The sequence below is a fragment of the Mustela nigripes genome, chromosome 16 (assembly GCF_022355385.1).
Source record: "Mustela nigripes isolate SB6536 chromosome 16, MUSNIG.SB6536, whole genome shotgun sequence".
NCBI classification, from domain to species: Eukaryota; Metazoa; Chordata; class Mammalia; order Carnivora; family Mustelidae; genus Mustela; species Mustela nigripes.
Window position 1 is genome coordinate 5,264,988 of NC_081572.1, and position 12,688 is coordinate 5,277,675.

The window sequence follows — 12,688 nt, forward strand, 5'->3', positions numbered from 1 at the left end:
GGAGCTCGACGCCGTGGGAAATATCTCGACCCTTTCGGGAAGGAGGAATCGGAGCCCCGGCGGGGGCGGGGCTCGTAGGACGCCAGCCCGGGGGCGGGGCCGGGCGGGGCGCTCAGGCGCTGCTCCGGCCACCTCTGCGGGGTCCTAGGCGGCGGCGGCGGCGGCGGCGGGCCGTCTTGGGGAAAGATGGCGGCGCCCTGGTGGCGAGCCGCGCTGTTTGGAAGTCAGAGGTGGCGGGGCTTCAGCACCTCGGGTGAGGGGTCTGAGGTGGGGGGGCTCGTGGAGGTCCCCGTGTACCCCGAGCCCCGGGGCTCGAGCCAGCGTCCGCGCCTAGCCTCACGTCCCGCTGTCTGCCCGCAGCCGCCCTGAGCCGCCGGACCGCCCCTCTAGGGCCGATGCCCAACGAGGACATCGACGTGAGCAACCTGGAGCGGCTGGAGAAATACCGCAGCTTCGACCGCTACCGGCGCCGGGCGGAGCAGGAGGCGAGGAACCCGCACTGGTGGCGGACCTACCGGGAGTACTTCGGGGAGTCAGGTGCGGGGCGACCGGAGCAGGCGCTGTGAGCGCCGGCCTCGCGTCTCGGGGGGCTGGGGAGCCGCCGGCGTCCTCCCCGAGCACCGGCGGAGGGGGTCTGTCAGCGCCCACGTGCGCAGCTTGGGCGGTTTAGTCCCAGCAGGATTTTTCACACTTTTGGGTTCCTTTATTTGGAAGATCCCCTTACCCCGCTGTTAAGAGTTCAACCTTATTATACTCCTAAAATCCTTCCCAGATTTCTTCCCCGCCCCAAATTCCGTGTTAGAACGTTCTTCTGTGGTCCTAAAATACTGTGTGTAGCCCTGGCCACACTCTATCCTGACTTTCTTTTCACTGGTCCTCTCCCCATATTGGGATCCCTGAAGACAGGGATCTTGCCTGACGTGACCACTGTTTGGTCCTTGCGCCCGCATAGTGCTGGGCACATCGGTGTGCAGTTCTTTCCTGAATGAAATTGAAAGCTCTGGGCAAAATGACTCGGGGATCCTGCCCTTGAGCAACGTACTTCCTGATACATCCCTTTGGAAGGCATTTAGGGAGGCAGTTTTATGATGGTCGAGGATGCACGGATAGAATCCACAGAGCCTGATTTAAACCCAGATCAGCTTCGTAGGAGTCGATGCTGGCAGGCCAGGTCCAGGGACCTAGAGAAGGATCCCTGATGCACGACCGATGAGAATCAAATTCCAGGCAGCAGAAGGTGCAAGCAGAGTTTCTGGAAGGTATAGAAAGAGTGCAGGTACAGACAGTGTCCGGGAGATTCAGAAAGGAGAGGAGGGAATCTCTTCTTTGCTTGGGGCCTGGGGGTTTTTATTGAGGATGGCGGTCTGGTGCATATGTCCTCTCAGGCATCCAGGAACCAGTTAGAACGAAGATAAGGGCCCAGGAGTTATTCCTTGGAGTCCGGGAATCTTGGCATTGAGACGTGTAGAGCTGGTTGTCTGGAACACGCATGCTGTGGCTTCATGCGGTCATTCTTACCTGCTTCTTCCTTAGATGTTAGCTATTCTAAAGACATCATTAATTCCTCATTCCTTACAAAAGACGTCCATAAAGTGGGGGTGTGGGTCCTAGCAAAAAGAGAAGCAGGAAGGGGTGAGTGGCTGGCTCAGTTGGTAGAACACATACCTCTTGATTTCGGGGTTGTGAGTTCAAGCCCCATGTTCGCATAGAGTCTACTTTAAAAAAAAGAAAAAAGAAAAAGCAGAAAAAGGAGCAAAAAGCGTATTTTTGTGGAGTCCTTCATTTTCCCTATCAGAGTGACTTGCCTGAGCTTCAGTTTCCTCGGTGTCAAATAAAACAACCGTCACAAATTTGTCATATTAAAGGTCGCAGTTGGGGCGCCTGGGTGGCTTAGTCGTTAGAGTCTGCCTTTGGCTCAGGTCACAATCCCGGAGTCCTGGGATCGAGCCCCACATGGGGCTCCCTGCTTGGAGGAAGCCTGCTCCTCCCTCTCCCACTCCTCTCTCTTTCTGTAAATAAATAAAACCTTTAAAAAAAAAAACTGTCCATTGGATTTTTTTTTAGACAAAACCATCTTTAATCAGGGTTCAGTGCATCTTATTGTTGCTGTCTAATGTAAACAGAAAAAGTATTGGATCGAAAGTCATCTTGGGCCTTTGTACTCAATGTGTGTTCTGAGACTAGCAGCACAGACTTTACCTAGGAGCTTGTTAGGAATGCAAAGTCAGGCCCTACACTGACCCGTTGATTGAGAATCTGAATTTTAACAAATTTCCCAAGTGACTTGTATGGTGAGTCCGTTAAAGTATGAGAAATGCTTCTTTAAGTCTTTTTTTTTTTTTTAATATTTTATTTCTTTATTTGACAGAGAGAGAAATCATAAGTAGGCAGAGAGGCAGACCAAGAGAGGGGGGAAGCAGGCTCCCTGCTGAGCAGAGAGCCCGATGCGGGGCTCCATCCCAGGACCCTGAGATCATGACCTGAGCCGAAGGCAGAGGCTTGAGCCACCCAGGCGCGCCTGCTGCTTTTAAGTCTTTATACCTTCAGCTAATTCTGCCAGGGACTCAGATGGATGCCCGTGGCCAGGTGTAAACAGGCTTAAAGGTCATCCCCACCATAATTGAGATGATCATCTACCTGTATAACCCATGACCTAGACAGTGTGACCTGGTTTAGGGATCAGAAAATGCAGTCTCAAGTCTAATCCAGTTGGCTTAGCAGGTGGACCCTACTCGGGTCTGTGAAACCGACTGCACGGTATGATTTAGTCTTGTGAATAAAGGGTAGCTTACCAGCAGAACTTGGGCCAGTGAGAGGACTAGGTAGGACTGGAAGCTTCACGGAGACTTGATCCCACTTTCTCCATCATATCTTCCCTCCCCAGATCCCAAAGACAAGATTGACATTGGGCTGCCCCCACCCAAGGTCTGCCGGACCCAACAGCTGCTGGAGCGGAAACAGATCCTCCGAGAGCTGCGAGTGAACTCAGAGGAGGAGCGAGCCGCCCGCCTCCGCACAGGTTAGCCCTCCCAGGGAGGGGCCCCACCGTGTCAGTGTCACTGCCCCCACCGGGCATCCTAACCAGCATCATCCCTTATAGCACGCATCCCGCTGGACGCTGTGCGGGCCGAGTGGGAGAAGACCTGTGGCCCCTACCACAAGCAGCGTCTGGCTGAGTACTGTGGCCTCTATCGAGACCTGTTCCACGGTGCCACCTTTGTGCCCCGAGTCCCCCTGCATGTGGCCTATGCCGTGGGTGAGGACGACTTGATGCCTGTGTACCTCGGCAATGAGGTCACGCCCACGGAGGTAACTGCTCGCTCGTCCCCTTTCCCACACTGTGTGTGCAGACACGTCTCACCACGGGACCCCAGACAGCTCCTTTTTGAAAGCACTTCCAGAGGTGGTTTTGCGGTGGTTAAGGGTATAAGCATGGTACCTGTGTAGGCCGGTTTGGGGTTCTGTTCTCCGTCTCCCCCTTTTGGTTTCCTGGTAAACAGCAGCACGGTGATTACGAAGGAAGGAATATAAGATGAAAAGAAGCGCCATCTTGACGTGCTCCTGCCATTAGCCCCTGCGCATTGATGTGCCGACCACCCTGTGGTTCAGAGGGAGTGCTGGCCAGGCAACTGTGCGGGTTCCTTCTACGCGCTTCTTGTTGCTGACCTGCCCCCTCAAAGGACCGTCAGGGGCGTTTGGTTCAGGGTGGGCTCTCCCTTCTCCAAAGCTCCCTCAGATTCCTGCCCTCCAGAAGGTCAGTTTACAGCAGCTGGTCTGTCCCTGGTGGGGGTGACACTGTCCCTGTTTTCTCCCCATCAGGCTGCCCAGGCCCCGGAGGTGACCTATGAGGCAGACAAGGGCTCCATGTGGACACTGCTGCTCACCAACTTGGGTAGGTGTCTGGGGCTCTCCAGGCCGCTGCCTCCCTCACCTCCCAGGAGCCAGGGCTCTGGGGAGCTGGGGGCGGGGCCAGGGCCAAGGGCCGCAGGGCCCCGCAGTGAGTGGGGTCTCTTTGTGTGCAGACGGACACCTGCTGGAGCCAGATGCCGAATACGTCCACTGGCTGGTGTGAGTACCTGGGTGGGGGGAAGGGGTCAGAGACGTGTGAGGAGGCGCTGGCGTGCTGGAAAGAGCTGCACCTGAACGTCAGTCTGGGCTCCACTGGGGATTGGCGGTGGGATTTTAGATTAAACCTCCACCCTGTCCCCGCCACCCCCGAGGTGGCGGCCCACACTGCTGCTTCCGGATGCTGGCAAGAGCCCTGTAATCCACTGGCTGAAGACAGGTCCGGAAGAAAAAGCAGGCAGTAGGCTGTTCTCACAGGCCTCTTGTCTCCCTGAACTCCTTTCCCCCTCTGGAAATCTAGGGCGATGCCACCCCATGCCTTAGCCACCCCGAGGGGCTCTGTGACAGTACGGCGAGAGGCCTCTGGCAGTTGTGGCTGCCCAAGCTGAGTTTCTTCTTATTTTTCAGTGGTCTTTGGCTCTGGCACCAGGGTGGTGGAGGTCAGGTGGCTGACCCCAGCTTTGGGACTTCTGGGTGATTGGGGCGTGACTGGGAGGCTGGTTTCTCTCATTTTTAGTCACTGCAGTTACCGGTCTGAGCAGAGGGACCCTCTGGGGAGTTCTGTGTGGGGCAGGTCAGTGGCCATCATGGTGTCGTGATGGGCAGATGCTCCCTCACAAACCCCGGAGCCTTCAGGAAACAGAGATGCAGCCCAGAGCTGGTGTGGCTCTCCAGCCGGCCCCACTGGCTCGCTGCGGCCTCGTAAATGATCTGCTAGACCTCACTCTCTCCCTGACCGTCTCTAGGAATCCGTCCCCAGCCTCTGAGCCCCTCCTGTTTCCTTCACAAGTTTGGAATCTATCCAGGGGGTCCCAGAGCTGGGCTTCCTACTTGACTGTCGGATGAAGATCATTTAGGGTTTGTTCTCCCAGGAAGTGAAATCAGTATCTAGGGAATTATCCATGATAATTCATGGATACTTTTCCTCTCTCCAGAACCAATATCCCAGGCAACAGCATGGCTGAAGGACAGGAGACTTGTCCATACCTGCCCCCCTTCCCTGCCCGCGGCTCCGGCTTCCACCGCTTCGCCTTCCTGCTCTTCAAGCAGGATAAGCCAATTGACTTCTCTGGGGACACCCGGCCCTCACCCTGGTAATCTCCCCCTTCCCACCCCCCAAACACATTCTATCCCCTCTCGGGCCACCTTCCCAAGAAATGGTCTGTCCTGCTCGGTTCTCTGTCTCTTAACTTGGGCTTGAGGTGGGCAGCAGGTGGGTAGTCGTGCTAGGCAGATCCTAAGGGGCTTCTCAGGATTCCCTGTGGGGCTGCAGGAGGGGTGTGGGGCTCTGAGGCCCCATTCCCTGCTCTTAAATGCTCCCCATCTTCTTACAGCTACCAGCTTGCCCAGCGGACCTTCCATACCTTTGATTTCTACAAGAAGCACCAGGAAGCCATGACACCAGCTGGCCTGGCCTTTTTCCAGTGCCGCTGGGATGATTCGGTCACCCACATCTTCCACCAGCTTCTGGGTAAGGCCAGAGTGGGCTGGGGGGGGGGGGCGGGCAGGGGCAGCTGGCCTGAGCTCACAGGCCTCTCCTGACCTGCCAGGGGGAAGTGCCACTGGCAGGCACGCCCCTTCTTGGGTGGGCGGGCTGGGCAGTCGCAGGCTAACAGACGAGGGAGAGGGGCTCAGTCCAGCGTCAGTCCACACCCGTACCCCCTCTTCCTACAGACATGCGGGAGCCTGTGTTTGAGTTCGTGCGGCCACCCCCTTACCACCCCAAGCAGAAGCGCTTCCCCCACCGGCAGCCCCTGCGCTACCTGGACCGGTATAGGGACAGTCACGAACCCACCTACGGCATCTACTAAGTGGCCAGAGTGCCACCCACCTCAGAAAGCAGACCAGGCCTCGGGATCCGCCAGCAGGGACAATAAAGACACAGCTCCACTGGGCGGGGCTGTGGGCTTCTAGGCCCTGCCTGAGGCAGCCCCTTTGTGGCTCTCCCAGCAGGGCCAGGGTTTGGGAATGAAAAGAACTGTTGGGAGTGGTGGCAGGGGTAGGACATGTGAATAAAGAGGATTTTTGCTGTAGCTAGTCTGGATCTGTGTTCTGGGAGCGCTCCAACCCCACGATGGCTCTGTAATCCTCCGTGGATGGAAAGAGAACTGGCTCCTACCTCAAGAGGTGAGCCCCTCAACTCTGCCTCTGAAGAGTGTCGGGCCCTGAGATCAGGGGGCTGGAGATGGGTCCAGAAGAAAGGCAGTGGGGCTTGGCTGCTCCCACAGAGCTCTTGAAAGAGCTTTGCCAGCCCTGAGCGTTGGCTCCTGGCTGGATATTCACAGCATGGCTAGTGGCAGGCTCCCGGGGGCAGGCTGGGGTGCTCTGAGCAGCAGGTGTGAGACCTCTGGGCACACCCAGAAGCCCCTGTACCCTTCTGTGTGGTTAGTGTGTTTTTTCTCCTCTCTCTAAGTAGCCAGTCAAGAGGAGACCTACCTTCCCCATATTACAACACAGAAGCTGGAGTGCTGCATTGCACGAGAGGGAACCCTACCTCAAAATTAGGCCAGGTTGGTTAGCAAAAAAAGGAATTAATCCTCCTTCAACTCCCTGTGGCCCAGCACACTGCCCCAGGGCAGGTGGGTTAGACCCAGAACCCCTCTCCTCTGCTAATCCTCTATAAAGAGTGAGGCTCCAGGGGCGTCTGGGCGGCTCAGGTAATAATCTTGGGGTCCTGGAATCAAGCCCTGCATTGGGCTCCCTGTTGAGCAGGAGTTCTGCTTCTCCCTCTCCCTCTGGTACACCCCCACCCCTCGTGTGCTCGCTCTCTGCTCTCTTTCCTTCAAATAAACTCTTTAAATTAAAAAAAGAGGGGCGCCTGGGTGGCTCAGTGGGTTAAAGCCTCTGCCTTCCCCGCAGGTCATGATCCCAGGGTCCTGGGATCAAACCCCCGCGACGGCCTCTCTGCTAAGCAGGGAGCCTGCTTCCGCCTCTCTCTCTGCCTGCCTCTCTGCCTACTTGTGATCTCTGTCTGTCAAGTAAATAAATAAAATCTTTAAATAAATAAATAAAAGCTCCCAGAAGAACTCCCCACCTGCGAACAATGAACTCCCCAGCAGGGGGCCCACACGGAGAGTGGATTCCAAGAGCAATTGAACTGTGGGGGGGGTGAAGAAAAACACTCGATTGGTCTCTGAGTCGGTGACCAGAAATTTCCACCTCACTGTTTACTTTAAAAGCACCAAAGTTTGTCGCAGCTTAGAGAAAGGAGACACCCCAATCTGGCAGATGGCTGAAACAGCACAAAGAATAGGGCCGCGGAGCACTTTCCGGCAGGAGAGCCCGCCAAGGAGCCCAGCCCGTGCCCAGCGCTCTCACGGACCCGGCGACCTCGTGCGGTCTCCTTTCATCGCCGAAACGGCCGGAAGTAGCTGCTGTGGTCCAGGTTTCCAGATGGGCCCAGAGGTGTTGCGTGGGGGACTTCAGCCAGGAAGAGGCTCCGAAGCCCAACGGGGTTCCCAAAGTTTCTGGTCCCTGGAGGCGGGGGCCGCTCCCCTACACAGGAGCTGCTTAGAGGGTCTGGGGGAAAGGGTGGAGCTCCCAGGGTGGGACCACCGACAGGCGGACCGCAACTCCCACCCCGGGGCGGCGTGAGGCAGCAAGGGTGGCTCGGAGCCCGGACGAACGGAAGAAAGTGGGAGCCGCGAGGGCCCAGGTCGGTGGTAGGGGAGGCGACAGCCGATCCCGCTCCAGCTAGACGCGCCCTCGCTTCCCCCGCAGGCTCGGGAGGACCCGCGTCCTGCGCAGGGCCCCGCTGGGCCCGCCCCTCGCCGCCCCGCCCACCCGACCCTGGAGGCCCCGCCCCTAGCCCCGCCCACTTTCGGCCCCCGCCTGCAGAGCTTCGCTGCGGCCTTCGCCATGGCCGCGCCGCGGCTGGAGGACGTGCTGACCTGCTCCATCTGCCTGGGGCTCTACGTGGAGCCGGTGACGCTGTCCTGCGGCCACAACTTCTGCGGGGCCTGCATCGGGGACTGGGGACGCGGCTGCGACAAGGCGTGCCCCGAGTGCCGGAAGCCCTTCCCCGACGGCGCCGAGCTGCGCCGCAATGTGGCGCTCAGCGCAGTGCTCGAAGCGATGCGCGCGGGGCCTGGCCCGGACTCGGCCTCCGCCTCTGGCTCCGCCCTGGGCGCGCGCTGTCCCCGGCACGGGCGGCCGCTCGACCTCTTCTGCCGCACCGAGGCTCGTTGCATATGCAGCGCGTGCACCGTGAACGAGTGTCTCCTCCACGAGCGGGCCCTACTGGACGATGAGCGTCGGGAGCGCGAGGTGACACCGGGGTCCCCTGCCCTGTCTCTCGGCGCCCGGGCTGGGGCGGGCAGCTTCAGCAGGAGGCGGCTTTGGGATGTTCGTGTGTGTTCCCGAATAATAGGGGAAAACAGGTGCTTGGAATAGAGATTTCGGAGTTGGTGACAGGCCCAGGGTTACGACCCCAGCACGGAGGGGCTGAAATGGAGTGAAGGAAAGAGCTCTGCAGGCGACTATGTTAGCGCGCTGGAGGGCGCCCCTGTGGCTTCAGAAGTCACAGAGAATGACGGTGAGATGTTACCGCTGAGGCTCTGGCCATGCAAGTGGGCAGCGCAGGCCAGCAGGTGACAGCGACAGGGAGGGAGGGAGTGGCAGATGGTACAAGCAAATGGCAGGTGCAGGCTGAAGGGGCATGTGCACGCCCAAGGTGTGAGAGGACAGACGTGCATCCCTGGGGGACAGTCGGGTGGAACTAGGAGAGTGCCCCTCCCCACTTCCTGCCTGTGGCACATTGTAGAGTGGGGGAGGCCATGGGCCTGGGCAGAGACAATGGGTCTGGCAAGATCTGACAGCTTCGGCCAGTTTAACAACTTCTCTGTCCTGTTTTCTCATCTGTGAAGTGGGGATCTTGACTCATAAAGGAAGTGTGGCCTGGAGAAGCAGAAGCAAAAGACTCTTGACCAGGGGCTGGGAATGCTGCTTTGTCCTGCTCCCATAAGAGCACAACATTCTGACCCTCCAGGGCACCAGAGGAGTCACAAACAGGGGTGAACTCTTCCCCGTGCCCAGAGCTGGGGCTGAGGTCTGGCTGGCCAGGCATTTGGAAGAACCCGCCCTGTGCGTGTGCCACACTGCCCGCTGGTCATAGCTTCGGTGCTTGGACCTGTCCCCCCTTCCCTGCACGGCTACGGAAGCCGGAAGTGTGGCTCCCTCTATTTAGTGACGGGGGTAGTGCGGGATGTTTACAGCCCAGAGACCTTGGGTGCTCTCTCCAGGTTGCTCAGCCTGCAAGAGAACTGGAGGCCAGGTTTAAAGCCCCAGGTCTCTGCTCTGCCTGTGTACCTCCCCGCTGCGGGTTGGGAATGGGCTCTGTCTGGGTCTCCCGGGGACTCTGACCCCGTTCACGCCTGTCTCAGACCGGGCCGGTCCACTGGTCAGCCTTGCCTGGGGCAGCACGAGGAGGGGTTTCCCCATATCCCCTCCTGTTTCTTGATTGAGGGGAGGACTTCACAGCTATCCCCAGTCCCCTCTTGTCACTTATTCCCTGGTGGGCACCCAGGCGCAGCTGAGAGCCACGCTGGAGGTCAGCCAGCAGCAGGTGACCCAGGCGGAGAGGCAGCTGGAGGAGCTGCAGCAGCAAAGCAGCCAGATCCAGGTACCGGGCCCACCTGCTCTACCCCACTGCGTGCTCAAGCTGTGTCCTGTGGGCAGCCCCCAGGCCCTCCCAGGACACTGGGTGGTAGGTGTGAGCTGCCTTGAAAATGCCTCTGGGCGGCAGGCAGGTCGGGGGGAAAGGTTCCAGGGGCCCTGGCTCCCCACATCCCCACCCCTCAGCCCGGAGGGCAGCCTTGGCCTGGGCCGCCCTAGGCCACCACTCCTTCGCCCACACAGAGCTCAGCCTGCACCCTGGCCTCCATGATCTCAGGCAAGTTCAGCCGCCTGCTGCAGGCCCTGGAGATGCGACGGGCCTTGGCACTGAAGGACATCAAGGTGGCCGAGACCCAGGCACTAGCACAGGCCCAGGAAGCAGAACAGCGACTGCGGGGCCACCGGGAGGCCCTGGTTTGTTATGACCGCAGGGTCCGGGACCTCCTGCAGCAGCTGGATGACCGCACCTTCCTCCAGGTAGCAGGCCTCAGGGCAGGTTGGGGAGACCAGCGTCCCTGCCCCCAGCGCACAGGCTCACTGCAACTGTCCCTGGGGCTCAGGAATCGCAGCTCTTGGCCCCCCCAGCGCCTCTTGGGCCTCTGACTCCTCTGAAGTGGGACGCAGATAAGCAGCTGGCCGGCCTGAAGGAGTCACTGAGCCAGCTGTGTGGCCTCCTCCTGGAGGAGGGGGACCGCCCCAGGGCACCTGCTGAGGCTGCTGATTCAGGCCCTGTGGGTAAGGCTGACCCCACGGCGGGTGGGCTGGGGGGCGGGTCAGAACTCTGCCCACCAGGACTCCCCCGGCCATTGCTGCCCTAACACTTCTTTGCTTCCTAGAGGGCCCAGGTCCCCTGGCACCAGTCCCAAGCCCAGTTTGTCCACTGAGGAGGAAACTCTGGCAGAGTAAGGAGACCGGCATGTGTGTGCATAGACGTGTGTGCATTGTGCGTTCATGTGTACACTGTGCATGTCTGGGAAGGTGCGTGTATACCTGGGGGGGGGGGGGCACATGCCATGACTGCCCTGCCCAGGATGTCTGCCCCATGCCCTTCCCCCTCTGTGCACCTGTCCTAGGAGGACAGGCTCTTACACGTGGACCCAACAGAGCATGTAAGCAGATTCTGGCCCCGCAAACCTGGGCTTGGTTATGATTCTCCCACCAGTTACCGAGTTAGGTTACCTTGGGGAGGCTCATTTTTTTTCATCTTTGAAACGAGGTGGCTGCCTGCTGTGGGGACATCGCCCCTGGCTGCACGCCTGACAGCCGTGTGGCTTTGCCCTGGCAGAGCTCCAGTTGCCATCTCTGCCTCTGGGGACAGGACGGTGAAGGCTCACAGGCGCCTGCCCGCTCACCTTCCACCCGTCCGTCTGTCCCTGACAGATTACCGCAATCTGACCTTCGACCCGGACAGCGCCAATCGCCACCTCTACGTATCTCGGCAGGACCAGCAGGTAAAGCACCGTCACAAGCCCCGGGACCTGGCTGGGCCAAGCAGCTTCGAGCTCTGGCAGGTGCGGTGCACCCAGAGCTTCCAGGACGGGCGACACTACTGGGAGGTGCGCACATCTAACCACTCGGTGACTCTGGGCGTCGCCTACCCAGACCTGACGCGGCGCAAGCAGGGGCCCCACACGGACAACATCGGGCGCGGGCCAAGCTCCTGGGGGCTCTGTGTTCAGGAGGACAGGGCGCAGGCCTGGCACAACGGGGAGGCCCAGCTCCTCCCAGAGGTGTCGGGGCGGCTCCTGGGCATGGACTTGGACCTGGCTTCTGGCTGCCTCACCTTCTACAGCCTGGAGCCCAGGGCCCAGCCCCTGCATACCTTCCATGCCATCTTCACCCAGCCCCTCTACCCTGTCTTCTGGCTCCTGGAGGGTAGGACTTTGACCCTGTGCCATCGGCCCGAGGCCAGGCTCCCTTCGGAGCTCCAGGAAGAGGCCTCGGAGCCCAGCTGAGGAAGGAACGGGATGGAGCTCTGGGCCAGGAACGGGCCACCATACCTTTGTGCCCAAAAGCTGCCCAGCCCCTAGCTTGGGGACCTGAGGCCACAGCGATAATGGGACGAGCTTTGGGCCAGAAGATCAACTCAGAACTAGGCGGCGCCACTTGGGAAGAGAGGTTGGGAGGGCGCCCCCAACCGGAGGTCACTCTCCAGCATCACTGAAGGACACGGGGACAAGAAAGGGACTAAAACGGGAGGACGCTGCCCAAGCAGAGCCCACTTCTCCACGCTGCCGCGGCGGTCTGAGGCTGGCGCAGCGCCCGTGGGCTCCTGGTCCTGCAGCAGAGCATGCGCAGTCAGGCCTCCCCGCACAGTGTGGTGCACGTTCACACTCCGCGGCCCGCTGGCCTCCCGTGAAGGTGACGTAGATCAAAGGAGTGCGGCGGTGGGCGGGAGGTCGTGGGTGGCCACAAAGCATGGACAATTCCTGCAGCAAACCTAAAGAAAATGATTTTTTACTTCTTTCCTCTTTTATTTTTGTTTTTGTTAACATTTTGGTAGATCTTCGTTGCCTCTGTACATCCTTGTGATTGCATTTTAAAAACACTGTGTTTTTTGCATTTTTGTAATTTAGCATACCCATTTTTCATGGTATTAATACTTTCCCCTGAATGATTACCATATAAACAATCTTTCTAATGAATATCAGAATTTATTTCCCTAATACAGGTACCCTCCACTCTCCAAAAGTTCAAATTCTGCCGCTTGGCTTTCCTAAAAGACCTGCATTAGCATGGTTCCGAATTTCTTTTTTTTAAAGATTTTATTTATTTATTTGACAGAGAGAAATCACAGGTAGATGGAGAGGCAGGCAGAGAGAGAGAGGGGGGGGGGAAGCAGGCTCCCTGCCGAGCAGAGAGCCCGATGCGGGACTCGATCCCAGGACCCTGAGATCATGACCTGAGCCGAAGGCAGCGGCTTAACCCACTGAGCCACCCAGGCACCCCAGCATGGTTCCGGATTTCTTTTGGTTAGTGCGGACAGGTACCTTTGGAGGTCTTGTGTAAC

At 58.8% G+C, this 12,688-nt stretch overlaps 2 protein-coding genes across 3 annotated transcripts; both read left to right on the plus strand.

Annotated features, from left to right (window-relative positions):
* The first annotated feature begins 134 nt into the window (after positions 1–134).
* Positions 135–6,098, plus strand: MRPL38 (mitochondrial ribosomal protein L38). Its single transcript, XM_059380433.1, has 9 exons — positions 135–253; positions 361–537; positions 2,885–3,019; positions 3,101–3,309; positions 3,820–3,892; positions 4,023–4,068; positions 5,001–5,159; positions 5,400–5,536; positions 5,740–6,098. The coding sequence occupies exons 1-9, from the start codon at positions 187–189 to the stop codon at positions 5,874–5,876; spliced, it is 1,140 nt and encodes a 379-aa protein (XP_059236416.1). The 5' UTR covers positions 135–186; the 3' UTR covers positions 5,877–6,098.
* Positions 6,099–7,365: 1,267 nt separating this feature from the next.
* TRIM65 (tripartite motif containing 65) lies at positions 7,366–12,323 on the plus strand. 2 transcript variants are annotated; one of them, XM_059380431.1, is made up of 7 exons: positions 7,366–7,450; positions 7,786–8,331; positions 9,590–9,685; positions 9,922–10,155; positions 10,239–10,413; positions 10,515–10,580; positions 11,059–12,323. In XM_059380431.1, the coding sequence occupies exons 2-7, from the start codon at positions 7,924–7,926 to the stop codon at positions 11,631–11,633; spliced, it is 1,554 nt and encodes a 517-aa protein (XP_059236414.1). In that variant the 5' UTR covers positions 7,366–7,450; positions 7,786–7,923; the 3' UTR covers positions 11,634–12,323. The 2 variants fall into 2 exon arrangements, with proteins under 2 accessions (XP_059236414.1, XP_059236415.1); XM_059380432.1 differs by lacking the exon at positions 7,366–7,450 and having other exon boundaries at positions 7,582–8,331; positions 10,515–10,656; positions 11,059–11,337.
* The last annotated feature ends 365 nt before the right edge of the window (positions 12,324–12,688 follow it).